This window comes from Corvus kubaryi, unplaced genomic scaffold (genome assembly GCF_017639235.1).
Source record: "Corvus kubaryi isolate FWS band 111438036 unplaced genomic scaffold, C.kubaryi_AGA036_p1.0 37266, whole genome shotgun sequence".
NCBI classification, from domain to species: Eukaryota; Metazoa; Chordata; class Aves; order Passeriformes; family Corvidae; genus Corvus; species Corvus kubaryi.
Genome location: NW_024581081.1, coordinates 1 through 27,407, shown reverse-complemented (window position 1 = coordinate 27,407; position 27,407 = coordinate 1). Strand labels below are relative to the sequence as shown.

General features: G+C 39.5%; 1 protein-coding gene across 3 annotated transcripts; it reads right to left on the bottom strand.

Annotated features, from left to right (window-relative positions):
* Nucleotides 1-831: 831 nt before the first annotated feature.
* CDC42EP3 (CDC42 effector protein 3) lies at nucleotides 832-27,366 on the bottom strand. 3 transcript variants are annotated; one of them, XM_042024992.1, is made up of 3 exons: nucleotides 27,196-27,362; nucleotides 4,954-5,080; nucleotides 832-2,952 (listed from the first exon to the last, which is right to left on the bottom strand). In XM_042024992.1, the coding sequence occupies exon 3, from the start codon at nucleotides 2,661-2,663 to the stop codon at nucleotides 1,902-1,904; it is 762 nt and encodes a 253-aa protein (XP_041880926.1). In that variant the 5' UTR covers nucleotides 2,664-2,952; nucleotides 4,954-5,080; nucleotides 27,196-27,362; the 3' UTR covers nucleotides 832-1,901. The 3 variants fall into 3 exon arrangements, with proteins under 3 accessions (XP_041880926.1, XP_041880925.1, XP_041880927.1); XM_042024991.1 differs by lacking the exon at nucleotides 4,954-5,080 and having other exon boundaries at nucleotides 27,196-27,366; XM_042024993.1 differs by lacking the exons at nucleotides 4,954-5,080; nucleotides 27,196-27,362 and adding an exon at nucleotides 9,892-10,011.
* Nucleotides 27,367-27,407: the final 41 nt, after the last annotated feature.

Here is a 27,407-nt window from a genome sequence, read left to right as displayed (position 1 = left end):
CACTCAAACTTCCCCTACGCTAATGAGTGACAGATTTTTCCAGTGAAAGTTCTGGCCTAAATTCTCTTTAGATTCTAAATCCCCAGGTCCCATAAGAAACATGGCCAGGCAGAGCTTTGAACCTGCTTTCTAAAACAGAAAAAGCACTACAGTCATCACCATTCTTCTTGGATTATGAATACACTGGAAATTTGATCCAGGCTTACACACAGAATATGAAGTTGAAGGCAATTAAACATTATCTTAAAAATAAACACAGTTCTTGGGCATTCTACATCTCATTTCCTCACTTTCAGGAATAATATGGGAGACTGTGCATTAATGAGACATGCAGCTACAATAATAGATGTGTTTAACAGGGGTAAAGATTGTGTTCCAAAAACATGCTGAAGGAACATTATTATTTGGCATTGATGCCCTAGAAATTTTAAGGATAAATATAATATGTACTAAATAATCCATGACTTACATGTTCTTGTAGGACGATACAGATAAATATGGTTATCTAATGAAGAACTGTCTACAAACTGTGGTGGGATTTTACCTAAAGACTTCAGTGAAAGCTGCTGGAACTCTGCCACTAACTTCACTGGGCCCAAAGTATTACTCTCCTATTTACCCTTACTTTAAACCAGTATATATAGCCCAGAGGGTCCTATCTGCTTGGAGTTTGCCCTTAAAACCTCTGGAACTAAACTGGAGAAATCAACTGAATTAAGTTAGAATTGATTTGCCCCTTAGTCTCATATTTCTGCAACTAGTCTGTTTCCTTATAGGAGAAAAGAAAACTTTGTGTTTTGATGAGGCTGTGTAGTGAATCACAAAGACATAGCAATTTAAAGGGTTTTTTATTGTATTGCACAAGGTATTTATGCAATCCATGTAGGTACTGTATTGAAGGATCCACATTTCGCAAACATTGGTTGTTGCTGCACACATCACTAGCGTTGTGAATAACCAGTGCCTTCTTCAAAAATTAAAACAATCAGTTGCAAGTTCAAGCATGTTGTGGAAATAAATGAAGAAAAAAAGCAAGGACTATTAATACATATTTCTCCTCAAACACACAAATATACAATTTTCAGAAGAGCACCAATAATGCCAAGCAACTATTTTGATGAGATACTGTATGTGTAGGCTCTGCAGTAAAAAGCCAATATGCACACAGAAAATATATTTCAACTTTTAAAATAATTTAACCATAATATCTTGCATGTGTCACCTGTTTACAACATAACATTTCATATACAACATCAGGCCCAAGCCTCAACTTGTGTAAATTTGTGCATACTCATTTAAACCAGCTGAGACTTTGGACCAGGTATTCAAGCTGAAAAAGCCTTCAAACTGTTCACATCTGAATTCAGAGTGGTAGTATAAGACCAAGAAAATAGTTATGGTGAATTTATAACAGAAATGGTACTATGGAAAATGAAGATAAACACTATAAAACCCTCAAACACAAGGTTCTAGAAAGAGGCCTATACATAAAGTGATATTGTAATAATTTATAAAAGTGAATAATTAATATCAGTCTCCTTTCTGACATTAAGAGATTCTCACATATTCAGAAGCCTGTAGAAGTGAACTAACCAAATGCCACAATCAGTATCATCCTCAAATGCTGTTTCTTAAGTTTCTGATCATTAATACTGGTACTTAAAAACATTTTATATTTGCTGAAAATTGTTATTAAAATTTAACTTCCTGATATGAGAATTTAGTGTAATAAAAATCATGAAAAACAATAGGTAAAAAAATAGTATTTTAAGAATATTTTTAGAAAACCCGTCAAACAACTGCAAAACCAGCTGATTTTTAAGTGTCTGCTTTTGAACTGTGGTCTTTTGTTTGTTTTTGTTTAAGTGAATCACTTATAAAGAAGCAATGGAGTACCAGTTCTAAGATTTGTTCTTGTCCATTACATTGAGGACCTCATCCAAAAGTGAGGGCCCCAAGTCAAGTTGCAATGAGAGAAGAGAGCCTGCAAGATCTGAAAGGGATTCTTCTGACTTTGTCTTGGTTAGTTCACACGAAAGCCGACTGTCATCCAATAAATCAACTGTTTGCCAATCAGTGCATCGTTCAGAAAAGCTGGATGAGTGGCTGTCGCTACCGTTAGTAAAATGTGAAGAAGAACCATTTTGCTCCCATATGTCATCTTTGTACATTTCTTCATCCTCCATCTCTTTACCTTTCTCCTGCAGTTTTTCTTCTATTACTGGCTCACAGCTAAGCCTAGGATGTCTTGATGACCTGATGGATTCTTGCTTTGAATTAAATGTCACTGGTGACAATAAAGGCAATGTAAGGGCTTGAGAACCCCCAATGGCAGGAAGGGAAATAGCATTTTTGAGCACTGGTGATGGAGTTTCTGTAAACATGGATTCGGAAGTGCTGTTTGCCCTTAAGAATTCACTATGGATACCAGACTGGCTAACTCTGGTTTTACCTTCATTTCCAGGCAATAGCTCGTAGTTACCTTGCAAAAATGAGATATCTCCGAAAACATCATGCTGTCCCTCTTTTCCGATGTGTATGGTGTGGCGAAAATCTCCAAGTGGAGGGCTGATCATATCAGGAGATAAGATATCCCTTAGTTTGAATTTCTTCCCTTTCTTATTGTTAGCAGCTTTCAAGTAGATGGGTGTCTTGGCTGGCATCTTGCTTGTAGTTTCTGAGAGAAGTAGTTATTAAAAAAAAAAAAAAAAAGTGAGGGAAGGAGAAGCCTCTTACAAAGCCAGTTCTTCTCAGGAGACCTTCAGTGTTAGCAACGTTACATTGTCATCTTGAACCACTCTTGCACACAAAGTCTTTTTTCTTCTGATACAGAGAACTGTGGAGTATGTGAAGGTAAACGTCTCCCACGTCAGCTCTTTGCAAGGTGGAGCACAAGTTTTTGGGGTCAAGTTAGCAACCAAATGCCCTGCTACTTCCACAACTTGAGAAAACCTGCATGGGATACAAAATCAGGTTATCATTAATGTATTTTTCATGGTTCGTTCAGTCTTGTTTTTACCAAACCCCAAAATTAGTACTGGTACTGACAGTTCCAGCCTGGAGATTAGCTTTATGATGTTGCTTCCCTTCATTAGGCAGGATAAAAGAGTTCAGATTAACAAGGCTAGCTAACCTTTCTCTGACTTCATAGCTTTTTTTGAAGTCAGAGTTTTTTAGACACAGTTGCTGAGCACAATTCATTTGATAAATATCACCATCTCAATCTTTCTTCTCCTTATTCTGGCATTCAAAATGCTGACCTTTGAGACCACATGCAGAAACACATTTATAACATTCAACAGCATTAAGTTTTTTGGTAGATCCAGGAAGACTGACAGAGTCATTCAGGAAACCTTTTTGGATATGGAGTAGACTCTCTTGAATTAGATAACTGGATAATTAGATTAGTATTCAGATACTTCCAATTAGTGCTGGAACACTCACAAACTGTAACCAATAACATTTCCAATAATTGTGCCCATTTACAAGGATAGTTTTAGGAACTAGAAAAAGGAGCCGGTCCAGGTTTTTCAATTTGTTAGGAACATCCAAATGCACGTGCCTTAGAGGAGATTGATTCTTGTGACTACATTCTTTAGTCTACATGAATTCTTCATAGCAGCTATAGACTAGATCATGAATTATGCAGACCATGAGGCCACAGTGATTCAGAGTTGCTCTGTGCAGCCAATTGAAACAGTTTTTGCAAACCATGTTGTCCTACTGGAATGTGGTCTTTGAAAGGCCTAATAGAGCTAACAAGGGCTAACAGGCTATTAAGTCAACTATCTATTGAAAAACACTCTTTGTTAATACTTTAATGGTGTATTTCTTCCTTACAGTGCCAGTTCCTAACCCTTGGACAATCTCAGATAAATGCTTTTTTTCTCCTGGACGTTTTTATACTTTCTTCTATTAAGTCCATGCACCACAGACCACCCCTTCTCATCAGAATACTCAGCTACAAATCCATCACTCTTTGTCCATCACCACCCTCACTGTGTAAAGGAGATTTCAGCTTTTATACAAAAAGACTGTTCTACACCATATGTGGAGGGAAGCTGTCTGTAACAAGGGCTACTTTTGCTGCCTTTTATCTATGCCCTGGCAGATTTTTTCCTTCACCAATTAAGCTCAGTAAGAATCACCAGGTTTAAAACTTAGCACTGTATGCCTACACACCCAGGTTGTCAAGAAGAATTTAAGCATTTTAACAAATCCTTTAACCGCAGTAATTAGTTCCTGCAGTGGGGTACTTAACTGTGCATCACAAGGGGAGCTGGGAGTCTAGCCAGGTCAGTGCTTTGGTTTTTTGATTCCCACCAGGTATCTATTGCACTTTGATAATGTTGAAAAGCCCTCCCCCGCAAAATACATCAGATGTAAACAGTTGAAAGTTGAAATACAAAATAAGCTCAGTGTTCAATAGTTTATGAGGGTATTTTATGATTTTTAAGATCAATTTTGAAAACACAATTGATCACATCAATCAATTAAAACCACGTCAAAGCTTCCTTCTACACAACAAAATGGAAATTCATTAGGATCTACAGTTTAGTAGGAGATTCATGTTCCATTTACTCCATGTCAGTACTGCAAGATAGAAAAGTAACTCCTAAGATCTCTACGCGTGCCCCTAAAACAGGAACTGAATTGATTAGTAAAATCAACCTAACGATTCTAAATTCTGAAAATCACTGCACTGTTTCTCCCCATTTATCATTCTGCCCAAGCAACCCATTTAACAAAACAAAATGTCCTCAACTCTACAGAGAAGACTATTATCAAAAAAAGACGAATGGTGAAGTTTTTTATGTTTATCTAGTGGAGTCAGCTCTATCTCACTTCCCAGAAAAAACAGGTCAAATTCTCTCTGATTCTAATTTCTCAGTCTTTCAGGTCTTTTAATTTGAATGAATGGCTATGTAATGACAACGTGGTTCAAAGTCACACCTGTTGGTCACTAGTTTAAAAATGAAAGACAAATGCCAGTTCATTCAAAGCTTTCATGGCTTCCACCAGTTCCGATGTGTATCAAAAACCATTATCACTAAACTCCACAGGGAGGTTTAGAAAAAACCTGAAGGAAACAATGGAACATCTGAACATCAGGAAATACTAAAAAGAAAATATAAAATAACTTTTAGTATAAATAGGCCATTTTGAAACACCAGAAAAGCACTGTATTTTATTTAGCTCATAGCTCAGGCGGGAAAATACAAAAACTCTGGATGCAGCACAAACTTGGACACCCAGATCTCCTTTAGTTCTTGCACTACGAGAGAGCCCCAGTAAGGGGCAGTGTAAAACCACACTACCCGAGAGGATGCTGCAAGAGACACCACTATCAAGAATTACAAGCCCTCTCTATACAGCAGTCCCTTTAATTGTGAAGGCCTTGCCTTCCATTTGGCCAGTGCAAGAGCCTTTACATTTGAGGAGAAGAAATTTCACAATTACATGCTTAGTGCAAGCACCATTTTCTCTACTGAAAACAAAGGCTACTCTTACTGCAGATATCAGTACCCACAGTATTGGAAATCTGCAAATTACACCTTTTAAGTAAAAGGGCTCCCTTCTCAATGGTCAGGCCTTCCATGTACAACATAACATAGCTTTGGAGCAACTGTATTTGGTTTCTGCATACCTATCTTCTTTGTCAGCTGCTGCCTAAAGGAGTACAGATTTTAAGCTACTTCAAGCAAATAAATCTGGAAATATTCACTAAGCCTAAAACGCTATTTTTATTCATACTTAATTTACAAATAAATAAGGAAGAACCCATATCAATATATAACATATAGTATATATACATATACGCGCACACACATATATACGTATATAAAGTAGTTCTTTTGGTAAGAAAAAAATATATAAATCCAACTTTGGCAAATGAAGAAAAGCCTAATGACACTAAGCCTCCAGCTCAAATTGTAGAAAACTAAAAAATTAGTCCACAAAATTTTCACAAGAATCTTAACACACTCCCTGCACTCAACAAGATTTAATGGAATCCCAAGTGCACATGGGCTAAGAGAAGGGACACAACACACTGCAATCTTGATATCAGGTCACACAGTAAATTTCGCCTTGCCTTAAAATGAGACCTTTTTCTGATCTTACTGCTAAAAGAGTCTCTGTTTTGACTAATTTCAGCTCAGTAACTAAGTGATTGGAAGGCTGAATGAGAAGTTACCAGAAAACCAGAAGTCTACAATCCTGGACTGCCACCCTACAGTGAAAGACCTTAATTTAAGAGAAAAACAACATGAAAGGGTTTTTATTCCAGTTGAAAAGATATCCCTCTCCTAACAAGATCCAAACATGAGCCAAACCAGAGAAATTTCAGCCCAGCAAAAATTAAAGTTTTCGTTTGGCTGTAGCACTTGCTCATTTTCATTCCTATCACTTCACATTCTCATCTAAGTGTTTTGCTTGGTAACAAAGACTAATATTTTTAGAGGTACTTCTCAATCTGCCTTCTGTCCACTCAGCAGTCATCACCTTCCACACAGCTCAAAGTCTTCCATGGATGCCTTAGCTTATTCCACAGTCCATTATAAAAGGACAAAATATCAGCAAATATCTCAACAGCTAAGCTTGCAAAGCCAGAGACAAATAAGGGTCAAGGTGCAAACTTTTATTTGTGCAAATATCCTAAGAGACCTAGATCCTTAAGCAAAAAAATTATAGGAAGAAAACCACATTTCCACAGAGCAAAGCCAGAAGCAACTGTGTGTGCTGGGAAGCCTATAGCTTTCTACAGGGCAATCCCTTGCAAAGGCTCTGCCTTACAGATCACTGACTAGAAGCACATGAAATTCAGAGAAAGACCTTTCCAAAGCATAATTTAAAATATCATTGGATTACCTTGCAGAGCAAGTCAGTAAGAGAAAACTGAGTCTGTATGTTAGCTAAATATCCAAATAAAAACACAGTAACATGGCAAAAGACAGACACAAACTACACAACAAGCAGCTGCAACTTTTCTACATTATGAAGTATCTGCAAGCACAGAAGAATTAGGCTTTAGGCCTTCATTTTAGCTACCAGTAACTTTCATTTTAGGTTTTAGCTACCAGTAGCTTTCAGCAGTACAAATAAACTGTTAAGAACATCATTGTGAATGCTGTTACTTTCACTATGTCTGAAACAACATCAAGCGTAAAACACATTTTTACTGGTTTTATAACAGGGGCCTGAAGCCATGCAGTCACAATTCCTGAATGCTAGTAAAACACACTCCCAGCTACCCAAGTCCTCAGGTACAAGAAAAGTATCAGATGATGCACCACAGAGCTTACCTCTTGTGTTCCTGGGGACTTAGGTGTCCTTATCAACCATCAGACTCTGAAGACAAGAGGCCACCAATCTGTCCACTTCTACACCAGGCCACCAGCTCTCCGCTTATAAAGCCACCACCTTCTAAGTAGCTTTAACCACATCAGGTGCTAACACTTCTCCCTCCAGATTGTTTATCTAAATTTACATTGTTTATAAGAGGCACAGCCTTTGAAGTCATCTGTGTTAAAGTCAACTTCCCTTGATCAGGTTAGAAGTCCTTGTCTCCTTTGCTTCTCCTTTCATCAAAGAATTTGCACCTTCCTGATTAAAGTTACAGAATTCAGTTACTTTATAAAAACAATCAGGCTAAATGCACTTCAGCTAATTTTCTTAACTGCAGTCCACTGACTCTCCTAGATCAAATCTTAACTTATTTCACTGTGTTATCACATACACTTTTCAGAAAATGAAGGAAAAAAAATTCCAAACCATTCCCACAGCTACAGAAGCACAGGTCAAGAGAGGACCTGACCCTATAGTGCAGTTGATTCATTTCTGCATTGTCCTGAAAAGACAGAGATGCCATGTGCTAGCTGTGAAGGTTGTCCACCCTTCTCTTAAAATTCCCCATACATGCAGACTACATACATTAATTTACATCACAGACGTCAGTTATCAGAGAATATGCACCTAAAGTCTTTCCTGTTCCAATCTGGGTGCTGATTAATACAATTAATTACTTTATCTATTCTAGCTGTGGAGAAATAATTTAAAAAAAAAAAGGGCAAAAAGTCACATAAGGATACATTTTAATTTCTGTTGCTACAAACCACTTTTTTCCACATAAATCAAAGACAATTAGTACACTAGCTGTGAGCTGTCCACTTGAAATGTTAATTGCCACTAAGTGTAAGCACAGAGAGGGACAGTGTCTTTCTCTCCAGATCTTCCATTTCTCCAGCACCCTCCTCTTTTTTCCTGCCTCTCTAAAACCTAGGTTCACAAACAAAGAAAAAACAAGTTCTTGAAATTATTTTTAATTGTTGACTACTTTAAATCTTGTCACCCTGCCTTTACAAACAGATCGAGCTGAAGTAAATTATGTTGACTAGGGAACACTTTCAATTAATTTTAAACCATTAAAGTACTTGTGTTTTATGTTGAAATGAAGTAATTATTTAAGAGTTTTTAGTTTAGCTTGTAAAAAAAAGAAACAAAGGAGAGCAAACCTCGTTTGGGGGGAAGAAGAAAAAAGGTCTAATATGAGCAACTGGCCTCAGTCTCCAATTATTTTGTTCTTTATCAGTCTGAGATTACAAATGCCCTTTGTCAACCAGAAACCTTCATTATCATTCTCCAGCAAATAAACTGGATTTATATTTTAGAGGGTAAAAAGCAATGCCATACTTCAGAAAGAGAGAGAAACATTTTATTTCAATGTGCCGAAGTTGTGAATCAATAAATCAGTTGAGCTTTCTCCATCTCCCTCACCAATATACTTCCTCACCAATATTCATCACCTGTAAATTTGCACTACAACAATTTTGTACTTATTTGCAAGATGCTCCTAAAAATACTATGCAGCCTATACTGTATAAATAGATCTCTGCATTGTTTCAGTAGAAGTACATCCCTCTTTGATGCTCTACTCTGAGATTCTAAATGTTTTTAATACATGCTTTATTGACACTGTAGGACTAACATTTTAAAAATCTGGTTGTGATGCAATATGAAATTAAATGCCTTGCACAATCTGTTTTTTGCAACTGTACTTATTATGACCACTCATTAGAATATCTTAAATAATTCCCTCTTTTTTATCAAGCAATTTTTTTCACCTTTCAACAGGTTTGAATCACAGCTTGCTTTCAGCTTTGAAAAGTTGGTATCTTTTCTAGAACAATAAAAACCTTCCTTTCTTTTCTCCTCTTCTCCAGAGACAGGGATTTAATGAGCTCACTGTATTCTGTTGTTCAGCTCCATGGACTGAAACAGGTCCCTCTTTCTTACCTTCTCCTTAGCTTTGCTGGCTGGTACATTCATATATACAGATTTAATGCCATATAGTTCATTGGCTTCCAAAAACTGGGAGAGTACAAGTCCATGCAGATTTAGGCAGAGGTACATGTCAGCACAAGGTGCAGTATGTTAACTAACACAGCCAGCCAAGGTGAGGTTATGCTACACCAGACAGGCTGCACCCTGAAGCACAGTCACACATCTCATCCTACAAAGTCACACACCAGGTGAGCAAATAGCTGGGAACCATAAACCCATAAGCCACAAGATGGACAGGCTTAAAAACTTGTCCATCAGTTCTCTTCGGCCCTAGGGAAAAACATGAAATGGGACAAAAAAAAAAAAAACCCCTACAACCTGAGCTGATGGTGTGCCATCTAAAAGCCTGGCAAACTGCTACGTTTGAAATCTCAACTGCCCCTTTTGATGTCAGCCAGCACTCAGATCAGTTTAAATGGATTATGAATCCACACTCCACACCCTTTGTGATTCGGAGCAGGTTAGCATAGATGGCTTTCTCTTTTGACACAGAGGGTGTAGTTCCTCAGCCCAACTCTGCTCTCAAAGCCTGGTTTAAGAAGTTCCCACCTTGGATTCCTCACTCCTCGTTGCTGGTTCCTGGTTCTGCACCGCAGTTCCCTGTACACTCCGCAGGCAGATGGACCTACAAATCACACTTCAAACTGGTCACAGCCGCAGTTCTCTCCACTGACTCAGTTTACAGGACAGGCTTAGCAACAGCTGCAGCTGCCCGATGGCAATGCTTCAAGAGAGTTCAAGCTCAATATAACTTGCTGTCAGAAAGGCATTCTCTCCTTCCCCCCTACTGTGTGCACACACTTGACCCCTTACAGGCCAGTTCAGCACACAACAAGGTGAAAACTAACTAGGAAAGAGGTGTAAAACCACAAGGCTTGGAGTGAGACTGCTACTTTCACCTGTAAAAAGTAATTTAAATAGCTAAGCTGTCTCTTGAGACATCACTCTTAGAAAGCAAGGAGTTCTGGCAGAAGGGATGGCCAATCCTTAACCATCTCTTCTGCAAGGAAAAATGTCCATGGAATTACATCTCGACTTTACACACCTCTGATGCAAAAATGGCTTTGTAGCTCCACTTGTTTCTGCCTTCGGGTTCCCAAGACTGCTGTCATACTGAAATTAAGGTTTTCTAACTATAGTTAAGATATTAATACTATTTTTGGAAAAGACTCTTAGCTTAAAATTTCTTTAACTGCTAGCTGCTGACAAAAGGCAATCTAAAACACAAGGATCCTGCAAGGTTTCAGTAAAAAAAACCCCAACCACCAAACCCGCAAAACCCTATCCTGAACTCCCGACCTCCAATTCTCAAATATGCTTCATTTTTAAGTCAAATACTCCTTATCATCTCCTTGAAAAACACAAGTGACATAGGCATATCATAATCACCAGTGCTATTATTCATTTTTCAGAGTGTTTTGCTTTAAGTAAGTATTGACCATCTTTAAGTGGCTGATAAACTAGTTTTAAAATAAACTTGAAAGCCAGAGAACCTTGTATATGCAAAGAGTAACAATGAGGTAGATATATAAAGATACAGAAAAATCTACAGTTACACAGGACTTATTTTTTGTATTACATAGAAAAAGGATGAATCTTCTGCTCTGTTGCAGTTCTGCCTCCTTCAGAGAGTTAAATGGTCATCAAGATGAGATCCAAGTTGATGGGGTTGGAGTAGGTGGAAGAAAGGAAATGCTTCAATAGATTAAAAAAAAAATCCTCACTGAATTACTTTTTGGTCCAACTCATGCCCTCTTTAAGGAGTGGGGCTGAAATCATATAGTAAATAGGGCTTCTAAAATTTTGTAATCTATATTCAGTTTTAAGTATATTGTTAGTACAATAACAAGTCCATGTCAGCTAAAGTAACTGGCTTATCACCCTTATATGAAACAAAAGGCAAAAAACAGAAATTACATCTTTACTGTGAGTTTATACTCTAGTTCTAACAAAACAACTACTATTTGAAGGGACTATTTGAGCAGAGGTAAGAATCTGGAAGAATAAGTGACAACTGGAAGACGTCATATTCTGGTGCTGCTCTGCAGCATGTCAGTGACACCTGCAACATGCCCCAGCTGACAGGGATGCCACACACTGGACAGTAGTGCAGGGGTCCTCACTTCCTCCTGAGACATTTGGTTGTGTCAGCTTGAGTTGCTTGTACTCAATGGATCAGACTTATTTTTTTCTAGAATGTATCAAGTAGTATCAGGGTGCATTCACTCTTTGTGCCAATAGTCATATTTCACATACTGCTCTTAAAACCTGACAGAGTTAATGAGTTTAATTTGAAAGAAATTAATACACTCAGCCCTTGTACAGAGATGTACTGTCTGAATATTCAGAGTGCACAGTGGCAATTCGGTGCTAAAGCTAGTTTACTGATTAGCAGCTGATATTTCTTTCAAACTCTAAATCCCACGTATTTAATTAAACTGTCCAAAATACTGCTGTCTCAAATCCCACTAAAGCCACCTTCTCAACACTCAGGGTTTTCCTCAGCCAGCACTCAGCACCTATCTTCCCATTACTGTAGCCATATTTCAAAAGATAAGTACATATCTAAGACAAAGCTTAAGCCAAATGGTGAATGAGATGACAGCCCATGTGTAAGAGAAGACTGGACTTGGAGCTTGCATGTGCAGGCAACATGACAGAATAAGCAAATGGTCAGGGAAGCGTGTTGTATCCCGTGAGCCCAAGCAGACCCAGTGTACTGCAAGTCAAGTCCTGTCTTTGCAAACTTCTGGAAAAACACTTTGCAGACGTTCGTTTTCTCTCTGCACTCTGCAGGGGCTCCTGCTTAAGAGCTTTGCCTCGAGACTGCAAGGGAACATAAATCTCTCTGTTCAAAGGTCAATATTTCAAAGTGCTCCAAAATGGACATTTTGTTTTCAGAAGTAGTGTCAAGGGAAGGCGTATTGGCGGCAAAAAGAAAACTTCTAGTGGGCAGTCACATTAGGGTAATGTAATCATGACTCATGCTCCTCACCCATTTCCTGACTAGGGCTGTGCATGATCAAAAGAAAGCCAGCCACAGCAATGCAGCCGCTCGTTAATGTTAGCTGGCCTGAAAGGATTACAAACTACCAGAAAACAAACTCATTTGCAGAGTATCCTATTTAAAGCCTGACATAAATCGACACTGACAAACACAGTGGCGTAACACCAACCAAAACAACAACTTGCCTTTGTTGCGAGAAACAAGCTACAACTTTTTATGATGAGTTCTACCCGAACAAACCCTCTCACACACCTTTAAAACTGTAAATCCTTGGGAGGATGCCTAGGGAGAGGGAGGGAAATATCTGCTTGCTAGTTAGTATCTAGAGAAACGCAAGATACAAGCACCTTTTGAAGAGGATCACACCAAACTCAGACTGCCGTAAAACAACTACCTCCTCCCCAAAAAAGCTGTAAAAAGCCACACAAATGAGCCAAAGCACGAGTTTGTCTTAAGTGGCTCTCACCTTATAAGAAAAGCACTGCGTGAGGCAAGTTCTGTCTCACTGTTCTGTCCTGCTGGGCAGCCTCAGTGAAGCGTGTGCTTAATGATGCAATTGGTGTTCATTTGTATAAAGAGTTCTTCAGCAGAAAACAGATTTCAGATCCTTGTTGGGACCTCGGTCACATTTAATTTGTTCCAAAACCCACATTAATGAAAACCCCAAAATTAATCAGATATTTCGACAGAAACTAGGCTAGACATTAGGTAACAGATGCCCACACCCAGCTGCACCTCTCTGCAGCCCTCACAGTCCAGATAGAATCAGAGAATCTTTTAGGTTGGAAAAGACCTTTAAGATCATCAAGTCAACAAGACCACTCCTTTCCCTCCCTCCCTCCTACCTCAGAAGCAGAGGTAGGAGCCTACATTTGCAGGTCCCTTTCACTCCTTTACAAAAGCTGAGTAACTGCTAAACATGCTCCTCAGCACCAGTTACTGTGTGCCTTATGGTGCTCCCAACAAGGGAGATCAAAGGGGAGAGAGATTCTGAAACTGACCATTAAATATATAATCCATTGTCAAAACCACTGTCCATAGATTTAAGACTGATCGGCACTGGCATTCCACTCTCAGGATACTGAGGAGACATATACCAGGTGTCTGACAGCCGAATTCAACCCAAATTTAACAACCATCTGTCTTTTTAATAATGCCTAAGATCACTCTTTAGTAATCTCACTCTTTTGCCCCTCACATGATACAGAGTCCTGGGGAAGGACAAGTAGGAGAAGCAAAGTGTTGCACAAGGCAAAAATTATGTTTAGGTCTGACTAAACCAACACCAGCTAAGTGTACTGAGCCTATACTTTGTCCAGGTTGCAGTAATTACTTCAGAGTTGAGAGAAGCTGGTTCTGAAACAGAGCACACATACCAAGGCATTATATTACATTGACACACTTGCAGCTGGACTGTTACAGCTCTGTTTGTCTTGTTTATACAACTCTAGAAGCACAGAAGTGAGGTGCAGCAATCCCTTTGGGCATGGATGCACCTTGGTATTGACCAAGAACGAGCTGTTACCACATGCTGCAAGTCCTTCATGTACCAATTCACACAACTGGTAGGGAAAGCAGTGGCGTGTAGCCAGAAAAATACAAGAATATAATTCTGGGACCTACTTTCTTGTGTGAAGGGCATATTTATTTACTTATTTATTTACTTATCCTCTAATAAGTAGGTAAGATGAAATTCTACCTTTACTGCAGGCTATTTAAAGCAAATTTCTGATGGCTCTTTGCAAGCTTCAGGGAGTCAAAATTTAAGCACTACGTTGCTTAGTGTGATTTACCATCCTTCAAAAATTTAAGGAAAGATGACATGTTGTAGAGTCCAGGGCACACACCTATCACGCTGACAAAACTTCTACTGGGGGGGGAAGGGAAATCAAGCAAAATAAAACACAACAACACAACAAACACCACAAAACCAACTCAGAAAACAGAACCAATGTAAAGATGGTCAGAAACCAAGCCACCTAAGTAAGCGGGCAGGTATTCCTGATTTTCTTAGTGTAAGCAAAGGAAGAGAAACTGAGGTCAATTTCCTTGTCCTGAGTGCAAATCCAAATCATATCCAGCAAAAAACCCCCACAATATATACTGTAACTATGCATCGGGATTAATTTAAGGCACAGTGTGGGGCTCTCTTCTCTTGTCCGTACAGTTCTTTTAATGGAGATAGTCTCTGTAGAAACACAGAGAAGGAACAAACTTTATCTCCCTGAATTACACAAGAGCAGAGACAGTACGCTCAAGAAATTTAAGAGAGAACTTGCATCCGAGTAGGGCATCAACCTCTCAGTGTTGCTGCTTCAGTACTGGACCAGAAGAAATTAATGGATAATGTAGGGCCTGTTCCACAAACTCTCTGGAAATAGCTCCCTTGGGAAGGAATAGAAATACTATAACCAAAACACTCTGAAACACAGTCTCAGGAAAAGACATGTACAGTAAGTTCTAAAAGAAAGATATTACCCAAGTGGCATTCCTTCTTTCCCTCTGTACATGGATGCTACCGGGATTCACCAGAGAGGTATGCTCCTTCTGGCTGCAGAAGCAGAGGGCAGCATACCAGGCTTCTTCCTTGCAGCTCAAGGATATCTTTACTGGAGGAAAGTATTATATAGTTCAGCAACAGCTATGAGATCAATGTTAAAAGTAGTTCAGCAACACCCCTATTGCTATAGTCACAGGCTTCTTAAACCACATCCTTGAGGAAAAGAGGGTTTTGTTGTTGTTTTGTTTGTTCTCTCAAAACACAACACTAAATAGGGTTCATCCTACAATAATTCAAATTACATATATTAAAAACCCAGCCACAGATACTGCTGTTAAACTTTTGCTGTTCCTGAAAAGACCATAACCCATTCACTTGAGAAGACAAAGTGGGAAGGCAGAGACAATTTAGCATGGGAAGAGGAAAAAGGCACAAACAACAATGAAAAGAAAAAAAAAAATCTGCACCTAGTCAGTAAACTAAAACTCTCCAAATACAACACATTAGCAGCTTGCAGGAAAACAGTTAACTTTTAAGAGTCACCAGGTTCCCAGGTTAATGGCTGCTGATTGAGTTCACACCTCCCAAAGTGAGTATTTCAGACTGCATGAAACAAGGCAGACAATTTCACTCAGGGTGCCAAGACAGGCTGAAAGAGCATTGCGTCTTAAAGCAAAATCTCAGTTTTAAAAATAAAAAATTGTGACTACCTGAAAAATTCAGATACTCTTAATTTGACTTGCATTTGGACTATTATATTCCCAGTGATTATTATCCAACAGACTGCTGTTTTAGAACTTGATTAAGGCTAATAAATAATAAAAGTCCCTTAACATCTCTTGCTAGTCACTTTTCTTATGCAGAAGATACAGAAAATTTTTTCACTTGTTTTTTTCAGACACCAATATATTCTTCTTGAGCTTTCCACTGAAATTCTGTAATTTGCTATGTATCTGGAAACAGCCATTTGCTCCTGGGTCCAACACTTTGCTGATAGCTTTAAAAACAACTAAGATAACTTTTTAAGTCACTAGTTTACATCTTTTCTCTTTTTCTCTTTCAACAGTAATTAAATCAGTGTAATCATTGGAGGCTATAACTCCTGCAAACCAGATCAGAATCAAAACTCTTGCTTTATTAATAGATCACAAGATACAAAACTGGTACATCTGTAATGGAAGGACAACTTGCAATATATGCAGCTCTTATTTCAGCCCAGTACATCCACTGAAAACCAAGAATATTCTCTTTTTTCTACGGATCTTGGGATCTCAGAGTAGATTAATTATGAGTTCTTACACAGCAGTTTAACACTCCTAATTTCATAGGCGTTTCTCTCCATTTGCAGGCCCTAAAAGGTAGTGCCACTCCCAAGTCAGACTACTGTCACACAGAGAAATTGTAGCTTTTTTCCTATGGGCATAAGGAGTTGTGTGAACTTTCTGCTCAGCAGGATGTGCAGCCTGCATTGTCAGTGAGTGCTCTTTAAACTCTTTGCCTTCAATTGATCCATTTCAGTTCGAGAGCTACCCTAAGATGATCTGCACTGGAAGACTGAGGATCAGGGGGAAAAGTCAACAGGTGGATAATGAAAATGAGGGACAGAGTGACCTTGATTAACTGTGTCCTGATTTCAGCTGGGTTAGAGTTAATTTTTATCCTGGTACAGTGTTGTGTTTTAGATTTAGGGTGAGAATAATATTGCTAATGCACTGATGTTTTTGACGTTGCTTAGCAGTGTTTACACAGAGTCATTGGCTTTTCAGCTTCTCACCCCACCCCAGCAGTGAGTCGGCTGGGGAGCACAAGAAGCTGAGAGGGGACATGCCAGGACAGCTGACCCCCACTGTCCAAAGGGATATTCCATAGCATATGGCATTATGGTCAATACATAAACTAGGGGGAAAGCTGGCCAGGGACCACTGCTCAGGAATTAGCTGGGCATTGGTTAGCAGGTGGTGAGCAATTGCACTGTGCATCCCTTGCTTTGTACATTCTAATTCTTTTATTATTAGCCCTTCCTTTTCTGTCCCATTAAACTGTCTGTATCTCAACCTATGAGTTTTACCTTTTTTTCCCCCAATTGTCTTCAAATCCCACTGGGTGGGGAAAGGAGTGAGCAAGCAGCAGTGTGGTGTTCAGCCACCTGTCGGGTTAAACCACCACAGGCTGATACCTGAACATCAGCAAGCCACTTAGAGTTTTAACAGCAGCCCAAGTCATGCATTCAAGATTAAAATGGAAGACTAAATCATATAGGCCACAGTTTCAGGAAGGAAGATTGTGCTCAGAAACAGCAATAAGAGGTCAGAAGAGATAACCAGGCTGAACCTCACCCTCTTGAACTGTAGTCATAAGAGGCTACTGCTATTCCCTGCTGCATGAGAGGGCACTGAAAGGAAATGTTCAGTAATTCTGAATTTGGCCATCACGATGTCCAGTCCCTGTAGCCACAATTCTAAGAGAATATCACAAAACAAAAGAAAGTTCCAGAGGAGCCACAAGACTGATATTATCACTTACGTTTCATAGAAGCATAGAATCGTTAAGGTTGGAATAGACTTTTAAGATCATCCAGTCCAACTCTGTAGCTTCAGTTTGCTAAAGTGAAGCTAGTCTAAGCAAGTACAAAAGAAAATATACTTTTATCGAACAGCAAGAACAATTTACTCAGGCTTATGGTAGATTCTCTGTTAATTGAATCTTTGCTAATTTTTGGATTTTTTTTTTTTTTTTAAAGAAATTACTGTTGTCTAATTCAAACAACTCAGGCAGTGCCAGGAGTCATACTGACACAGAACTGGATAACAATTCAGGAAAGGCCTACATCTTGTCATAAGACAAGTTCCCAGTAGTCTGTTCTGACTTCTATCATTCAAGATATGAACAATATTTTCTCCTAAATTCATGGCATTTCTCTTAAAAATTAAATATTTGGAAAAAGCATTTTTATCCAGGGAAAGCCATACTAAATTTTTAGAGCCTTTCTGTCCACAGATTATATTTCCTTAGCCATCAGGATGGTTATGAAGGCTGAAAGGACATATCTACTGGTAGTTATGAAAATAGAGCTCTCATCAAAACTGTTGTGTTTGGAAAGCTCTCATCTTTCAGCACAAAATAAAAAGAAAAAAAGAAGTAGATCTCTGTGTTGGACACTACTTCAAATCCTGCACGGAGAACCAAATAAATTCTTTCCTGTCAATTGCCATGAACAGTTTGAGATCTGCAAGCTTTAAAAGCTGTTTCTCCTTTGACACTGTGCAAGCAGAAGAGCACCCAATTCACAGCAACTTAGCCTATTCAAAACAAACAAGAAAAACATAACATTTTAAAGTACAACTGTCCAGAAAGGGTATCTAAGATCCATGACCAGGCAGAATCCATGTCCAACTACAGATACTCAGTTTTAAAGAAAAGCACAATTAAAAATAATTGTATGTGGCTTCCTTCACTTTTACTCAGAGAAAATTCAAACAGTTCTTGAATTTGAAACCTGTAACTTTTTTTCAAGTCATATCTCTTATATATTGTTACCGCTGTAAAACTTGACTTTGGGACCACATTTGTACTCTCAGGGTATTTATCTCAAAACTACAAACTTTGAAATTTGGAAAGCCCAGTAACTACTGCCAGCTACCTCACCAGATGGATTGAAAGAACACACTGAATCAGAGCACCTGAAAAATCATCTGGTACCATTTCAGTCATGGTTCTTTAATGTACACAGACATACACGCAGACAGGTGCTCCTACTTCCGGAGATAACTACTTTTATTACAGAAAGAATACACACAATTTCTCAGATGATGCCTTTTTAACACATCCACCCACACTTCAGCTGTCTTGGAAGCTTCCATTTTAAGGCTTATTTTCAGAGTTGTTTATCAATATCTGACACTGCCATTCAACATTTTCTATCCTCTTCTGCAGCCATCTGTATATGTTTGTTTATTGGGAGGATTAGAAGGAGGTGGGAGAATTTTAATGAAAGTTTTAAACTGTTTCTCTAACGAGATAAAACAAAATTATCTATTTCTACTCCCCAGCTGTACCATAATGCCCTTTACTCCTGTGGATACACAATCCAGCAAAATCCACAACATTGCTAGGTTGTGGCATTTCTGTTCTTTTAAAGCTAGGTCTGACCTTAAAATTTGTGCCTGGGAATGTGTCTTTTCCTGTCGTTCTGAATTACCAGGACAGGCAATTTTAAGGTGTTAAACTCTGTAATTTTTACAAGATTCAGTAGCTTTAGTGTCTGCCACCTAGAATGGTCTGAAATCCTCTCTATTGAAAATAACAGCCTTCATGCTTACATTGCTCCCTCCCCACAAACAACTCAGTTGACAGGAATAACCATCAACCCAAATTCAGATCAGTGACAGAACCTCTGCATAAGAACCAGGGATGTGGAACCAAGAGATGGAGGACAGTGGACATGGGGAAGGAATTAAGGTTTATGCATAGATGCAAGGAACAAAGACATTTACATGGGCTTGATGCAGGAAAATTGGTTGGAATTTAGGAATAGGATTAATTTGCATGTTTAGATTGTTCATTGTGGCATTGAAGCCTGCTTCTTTCCTTGCAGATTTTTCAGTTATATGCATATTATATCTTCAGAGATTACTTGGATACACTTAAAGATTTACACTTGAACGGATTCTGTTCATACCAAAGGCAGTGTCAAAGTGCTTCCAACTTCTCTGTTGTTGCTTCATTAGATAACAATTCTGTCATTTCCTCCTACACAGCTGTCAGAGCATGTCGCAGTAATCAAAACATTATACCATGCCACAAAATACCTTATTTACAATGTATATTTCTCTGCCAAGGTAGAGTCATGGTTGTACTCTCAAGGTAAAATAACTACTGCAACTAACAGTGAAATTCATTATCAGACAAAAATGTGAAAACTATCACAAGCATAAATTACTTGATTGTTCAGCACTTCCATTTGGAGAGGCAGGTTTTATTTTTGTCCTCACAAATTCCTTTAGTAACTCCTACGGATTCATAACCTTCTTGGACTCTTGCTATTGTAACTTTTTTTTCGTTGGGACTAGAAGTATGCATTTTTAAGAGACCTATACAGTCTACTGCTATCATATAGATTACTTTGTTGTCTTTTCTGTTGACCTCTCAGGATCTTATCTGAAATACTTCAGAGGCTGATGGGTATTCCTACTGCCTGAAGGTACATGGAGAGAAAACCAGAAGAAATATAGCCTTGCTTTCCACTAAAATCATGCCAAGCAAGTGGGGAGTGACATGTGGAACAGAGCAGCAGCCATACAAATTACTGGTCTGCTCAGTCCATGATCTTGTTACTAACAATAGATTTTCTATTCAGTCTTGAGGACTCCTGTGTACCACTGATTACTTTGTATGTTACTAATAAGAAACAAGTTAAAGCAGATATGGTAACAGTAACGAGCAAACAGTTTCATTTAAGGCTTTCATCAGACTGACTAGATGTTACAATTGCCTTCTAGGCAGGATGACCTACTGAGCAATGAATTATTACAACTTGTATTACTGTAGCATCATACCCCTAATCACAAGCCAGGTATCTAGAATATTAAGAATTATGCAGACATAAAATGACAACAACCAAATCTCACAGAAGACAGTTCTTCAGTTGTTGTGTCTTTTGGGGCAAGGAATACCTTGGTTTATAACAGAATTGTAACTGCTGTGAACATCACTTCCCTCATATTTCATCTTTCCACTCCGATTGTTTGGACTGAAGCAAAGTACAATCCTGTTGCCATATATACAGCCTATGCATGGACACACTACTCCATTCTTCACTCCTATATTCCTGTCTTGTTTAAACATCCTAGCAGAAGAGACCCCCAGATCCATTACATCTTACCCTCTTATGAACCGTGGTTATTATTCCAAGGTCCTCTGCTATAGGAGCCATGAGCAAGCAAAGAACTTGATGAAGAGCAGTAATCTTTGGTATGTGGAGCAGAAACACGTGAACTGCATCTGACATGCAGGACAATTAATGTCACTATTCTTTCCTTGTCCCTCTTTCACTCACCATGCAGCTCTCCTACTGTTCAAGCCTTCCTTAAATTGGGCTAACCCGTAACATTATTTGTAGGGGCCTCATCTTTAAGAGGGAAATGCCAAAGACTACACAGCCACATACCATCCTCCAAATGAATATACAAAAATAATGGAAAAGCGAAAGAAAAGTGCCTTTGCAAGGACCACAGTGCTGGGGAGAAATGGCGTGGCTGGCCTTTGCATTGCATTGCAAAAGGCAGAACCTGCATCGTCTTTTTTCTTCACCCTCACTGTGGCATATGCAACTTCTGGTGTCAGGGATGTTTTTGTTTTTATTCTTTGATGTTACAGAAACATGTACTGTCCAAGAACCAATGAGTCACATTAATGCTTCAAATTGCATGGACCTCATAGAATTCCAACTGATTAAGCTATCATTTGAAATCTGAACATGAGAAGACTGACCTAACCATCCTCTGGAAAAAAAAAAAAATTAACCAAACAAACTCTTAGTTCCCAAGACACAGTTTATCAAATAATCCAAAAATAAATACCAAAAATTAACATTGATAGCTGTTCCCCTACAAAATTTCATTAAAAGCAGTGGCATGAGTCCGTGAACAAGATCCTGTCACACTGAGGACAGGATATTTGTGGTATGCATCTTCAGCACAGCAAAGGGGAGAGAAAAACCAAAACAAAACATTCACCCAGAACTCCACTCCATACACCTTGGACTAATCTTTGCTTGAGTTTCAGATCTAATTTACCCAATCTCATGAATAAACAGAATTTAACAAAATTAAAATATGCACTGAATCATATTAACTGAGTCAAAAAGGTAAAGTTAAGAGTTCTCTAAAAAATACATAGGCCTTCATGAAAAAGATGTATATAAACATACACAATTCAGGCTTTACTTAGGTAGGACTGGAGATACACATAAGAAAGAATAAAGAATGGAACTTATTTCTGATCAAAATATCTTGATGGATAAAATTTAAAAGGTTAGATTTAGGAAGTATTAGAACAAAGAACACTAAAAAAATTGTTCTGGCATCATAAAGAATTTTTAAGGTTCAAAGTTACTGAAGTATTGATTTTTCCATAGAATTTAAAAGCTTTCTGAATGAGAAGAGTCTGTTAGTGCTGTCAATATTTCTTGAGAATATAAATGAAATATGAGGAAAAATAAGCAAAAAGGTTCAAGAATATAAATATGGAGCAAAAGTCCCCAGCAACACTGGCATTATGTTCCTGTACATCACTTGATACTAGTACTCAAGTACTAGAAAACACACCCACCCCAAAAAACCTGTCTACTACACAGAAACTGACTTAGATGGCTTGAGACTATCACCTTCTTATAAAGAAATTAAGGAACTTTACTAGAACAGGAGAAATGGAGAAAGTGTTTATCAAAGCAACAAGATCCATCAGCCTCTTCTTCACCAAAGATTTGTTATTCCTACTCTTGCAGGGATCAGGGTTTGTCCGTGAAGATCATGACTGAGAGCTCTGCTGGCTAGAAAGCTGGTTTCACAACCTCTTTGCAGAAAGGCTTTAGAGATGCTGACTGTGGTGGCAGCAAAGCACCTTTGATCTTCCTTGCAGAGTATCACTGAGAATTATGAACCCCATAATTAGAAATATCACATGTAGAGCACTAAGGTTACAAACTCAAAGAACACAAAGTTAGAAAATCCCAAGATTACATTACTTGTGCAATCATTATCTGGTTCCTTCACCATCTGCACCACCCAAAAGGACTATGACAGAGCAGGAGCTTCAGCTTTAGCCCAGAATTTTGAACAGATCCTCCCTTTTTGCTACTTCTCACCTAATTCACCCCACATACTATGTAAGGCAAGAGGACTATGAGAAATAACATGACCATAATGCATATGTAGCACCATTTTCTACAGGCTTTTGCCAAGTTACGGATACTTGCTTTTGCCAGAATAACAGGCTTTAGGTTTGCTTGACTTTCTCGTTATACTGTACAGACTTCTTGAAAAGTTAACAGGGAAAAAAAAAAGAAATTTCAGACTAACAGTTTGCTTTTATTTACTATTTTTATGCTAGTGCCTAATACTCTAATAGGAAAAAAACCCACATTTGGAATGAAGACTCAACACCTGTTTCCCTTGTTTAAGGCACAACACAAATCCTCAGATACATATAAAATTTCTATAGCAAAATAGTGAGAAAGGGACTTGAAACATCTGGTATTTCAAAGGGACAGAAAAAAAAATACACTGAGCCCTACATTTTAGATCTTCCAAGAAAAGATATGAAGTAGTATTTATTTTTAGGAAGTTCTTACAGATGACTTAAATTAATTGCCATGTAAATACACCTAAACAAGCTTGCAGACCTGACTAAGCAAGTCATACCTAGTCTCAGCTTGTCATCAGCTCTTCTATCTCTGCAGAAGGTCAGCTGCTGTTTACATGTAATCACAGAAAAGTTCACTTAGCTCATTCAGCTGTTTACATGTAACCACAGAAAAGTTCACTTAGCTCATTCAGAATGAGACCCAGCACAAAAACTCACAGCATCAGTCCCTTTAATCTCTTATCTAACATGTTCCCCATTGACCTTTATGATGGAAATCAAAGCAGTGTATCAGATTTGGTGAGCTTTTTTCTATTATTCAGTGCAAGTAAAAACAGCAGGAACACAACATTTACATAGTTAAGTTGTATGTTGTTGTTTTACCACACATAGTGGGAGTTGAAACCCTTAATGTGGCTCCCTGGCATTCATGAGATACTAGGTCATCAAGTTCTAAGAGTATTGCACAACTTGCTAATTTCAAAGATAACTGTAATTCAAATTACTTGTGCTAGATGTACATTTCAGTAAAATGGTCTTGCATAAAAAGCTACTAAGATAATGACGATACAATTTAGTTTGAGCATTTGAAAACAACTCTCACATTTTCAGAGCTTTAAGCACTAAAAGTGCTACTTGACGTAGGCTCAGCCTGCAAATGGCCTGCAAATGGCTTATCTTTCCTCTTTAAAAAACAAAAGCACAACACAAAAAGGAGTAAAATATATTCAGCAGTTCACTAGCCTCTCAAAAGAAAAATCTCACCGCTGCTTACAAAGATTATTGACTAACTGCTCCTGTAGACTTGACTAGTGCTAAAACCATAAGACAAATGTTTGTTTCTATATTTGACTATTCCACAAATATCAATGGAACTAAGTAAAGGTATAAATATATCTTGTCACCCTGGCCAACTTTGTCCGCTTGTAATCATCTCATTTTATCTGGGCAGAGTTTCCTGAGGCTTTACTAGGTCTTGATTTAACCCTTGAACTATGAGGAAGTTAGTCTTGTCAGCCAGTTCCAGCTGCTCCAAGACTCACCTTCCCAGCAGTCACCATGCTGGATCAACATCTTTGCTCAATAACATTAGGAATGTAAATTATGAGTGTAAATACAGAACATTGTAAAATATTGTAAGCAATGCTTATCTGCCTGAATGTCATCCAGAAATCTTTCTTATTTTAACACAGCACTAGAAGTGTGTCTCTTCTTCAGCATGAGCTTTACCTGAGCTTGTACTGAGTAGTTACACCTCATTCTGCCATCCTGTTTCACACAGGATGTACTGTGCTCTGCAGAAGAGCCTGTGCTCTACAGGCAGTGCTTCAAATCTGCCCTCACTGCTCCACCCAGACACATCCCTTAGGACCCGAGAGCCGCTTTCACTGCCTACTAACCGGTCTGCTTCGTAGTGAGAGGAAATCATCTAAAAACAGTCCTCCACCCAACACCCGAACACAATTCTTCCCACATCCTCGTTTAAGTTCAGACTTAAGTTTATTAGGGAAATTCACCTTGCTATCACACAAACAAACAAACACCACCTTCAGCCAACTGCCTTCCCTGTAAGCACTGCACCCATGGAGATACCGGGGCTGTTAGGTACAGACCACCCAATTAGCTCAGTTTTACCACTTGGGGAAGAGCAGTTCTCCATGAGATGGTTCAGATCTTGAGAAAATATATTTACTCTGACGTGATCATAAGAGGGAAGAAGGAAAAAAAAAAAAAGTCATGGTTTTATTTGCTTGTTTTCAAAAAGTAAAATTTGCATGCAGGAGGGTGAAAGCCTGTAGTGTTTTACATCAGTATGAAAGGCCAAACAGGCATCAGGTGACCTGATCCACAGCAATTCTGTTAACTAGGGTGAGGAAGAGGAGGAAGAACTGGTCAGAGAATATTCCTGAGCCCCTGGGACACACACAGCCTCACTGCCAAGAAGTGAAGGAGAACCTGATGGCAAATTCTACATGGCATAAAGAATTTTTTTTAATGCAAGTTTCCTTTTCTGCCCTAAACTATTTCTGAGAACTTGGGCAGAGGACCAGAATTTCTTCTATAAGAAGCCATCTAACTTAGAAGACTATAAACCAAAGCAGCTTACCTAATTATGAAAAGCCGAGAGCAAAACACATTTTGCCATGAACCGTCGCTTTTGTTGGTTACAGTAAAGCTGATATAAGTGATTTGGAACAGTTTTAGATGCCTCTTTCAAGTCAATGTGGCATTTAGCCGCAGCAGTCAAATAGGGATGGTGCAGACCCACGCTGCCACTGCCTCAGGGGAAGAATGGCTCTGGGCTGCCTCTCAGGTGATATCCATCTCCTTCCTTTCTAAAATTCACCCAGGCCACCTCCTGGTGATTCAGGTTGGCTTTACCAATCACAGAGGAAAGGCAGAACCACAGAGGTAGTTTCTGCAGCCTGATTTTTACTTCTCTGGATGTACAAGGTGCTCCCCAGAGAACAGTAACTGTTATTATCTTTAATCTAAGGAGAAGATAGGCCCCATTGTTTCCTTCCCAGATACCGTTGGCTTATGCTGAGGCCAGGAAAAATCATTCCCTTCAGTACTATCCTACCGACCAAAGAACCTGCTCAGTTCCTCTTCTTTGCATGCTGTAATGCAAAACAAATGTTCAAAGCAAGGAGTGCCTTGAACATAGGAATTTTGTCTTGCTTTTCTAAACGTTTTTGCTGAAAGACTATTTTTAACATGCCATAGAGCACAAGTAAATCTTGATGCTAATGCTAAAAAAGGCTGAAGCCTTTCAGTACAAGACGCTTTAAAAATAAATCATTGCAACAGTAATCACCTGCTGGTACATGCTTTTATGTTTAGCCAGCTGCTGAGCTGCCACATCTGTCACTTCTTGCTTCCAGAAATGTGCTTTCCTTTTCTGTAGGGAAGGAGAAAATTCTGCTTCTAGAATTGCGCTGTGTATCATGATGCCTTTTTTGGTATCTCTGTCATTCCTTTAAACATCTGAGCCATGGCACGCAGATTATAAGATTTCTGGTAGTGTGTATCTAAAGAATTGTTCAGCTTTAGGTTTTCATACCTTAAACATGATTTTTTTCATCTACATTTTCCTGAACAATGTTACATCCTTACAACCAGCATGCAACTGAAAATAATGGTCTATGCATGAGTCCTTGCCTCCCTCCCCCAGATATTTTTTAAAGGAAAGTAAGAGACCAGGATCATATTTGTAACATTAAACATTTCATAATAAGCCTTCTTCCTATTTTAATAACATAGCAACAATCTACAGTGACGCAAGTCCTAAACTAATTACTTCCTCTATTTTGGTCTCTTTTAAATTTCAACTGAAAATAAATCAAGTCCTTCTTATTAATCTACAGCCCACATATCTTTATCAGCAACCCAACCCAAATTCTCAAATTTGACTTCCCGACTTGAACTCTTAGCTCGACAACCAGCTTCACACCGGGCACTAACCTGCCCCCAGCGCCATGCTTGCCCCCGGTCCAGCCCCAGTCCCAGCCGGGCAGGGAGCAGCGCACTCAAGCGCACGGTTATTCTTAGCCCCACGCAGGAAGACGCGGCGAAATGGGACACACCGCACAAAAAGAAGGGCAGCCTGTTTGGGAGGGGGTGTAGGCTGGGTATGCCTTCTGTCTCCAAGGCAAGGGTCTAAAATCAGGTATGCCAAAATACACTGAAATGGAAATTTAAACCGATACAGGAGCGAATTTCAGCTCGGAATTTTAGTGATGCAGAAACAACCCGAGTCGTTCTAAGCGATAGCTCGGGCATGAACCTCCCGAGCAGCCAAACACGATCATTAATGGGTACTCCCCCTGGCTACCCCGAAATGCCTCTCCTCCCTCCCAGCCCCCCAAGCGGGCGCACTGCGGCCCCGCCGCCGCTCCGCAGGTCAGGAGGGGCAATGCCGCGATCCGGACGCGCAGCCCAGCGGTGGCGGCCCTCCCGCTCCGCGCCCCGCTCCCCGACTTACTACGGCGCTGCTGCTGCTCCCGCGCCGCTCCTCCCTCCCGAGCTGCCTCCCTCCCGCCGGTGCGGAGCCGGGAGGACAGCGGGGCCGCGCCTCCGCGACTCGGGGCGAGCGCGGCACCTGCGAGCGCCTGTCAGTGCGCGGGCGGCGGCGCCCCGTGTGCCGGGGGCGCGGCGCGGGGCCGCGGGCGGCGAGCCGCTGGGCCGCGCCGAAGG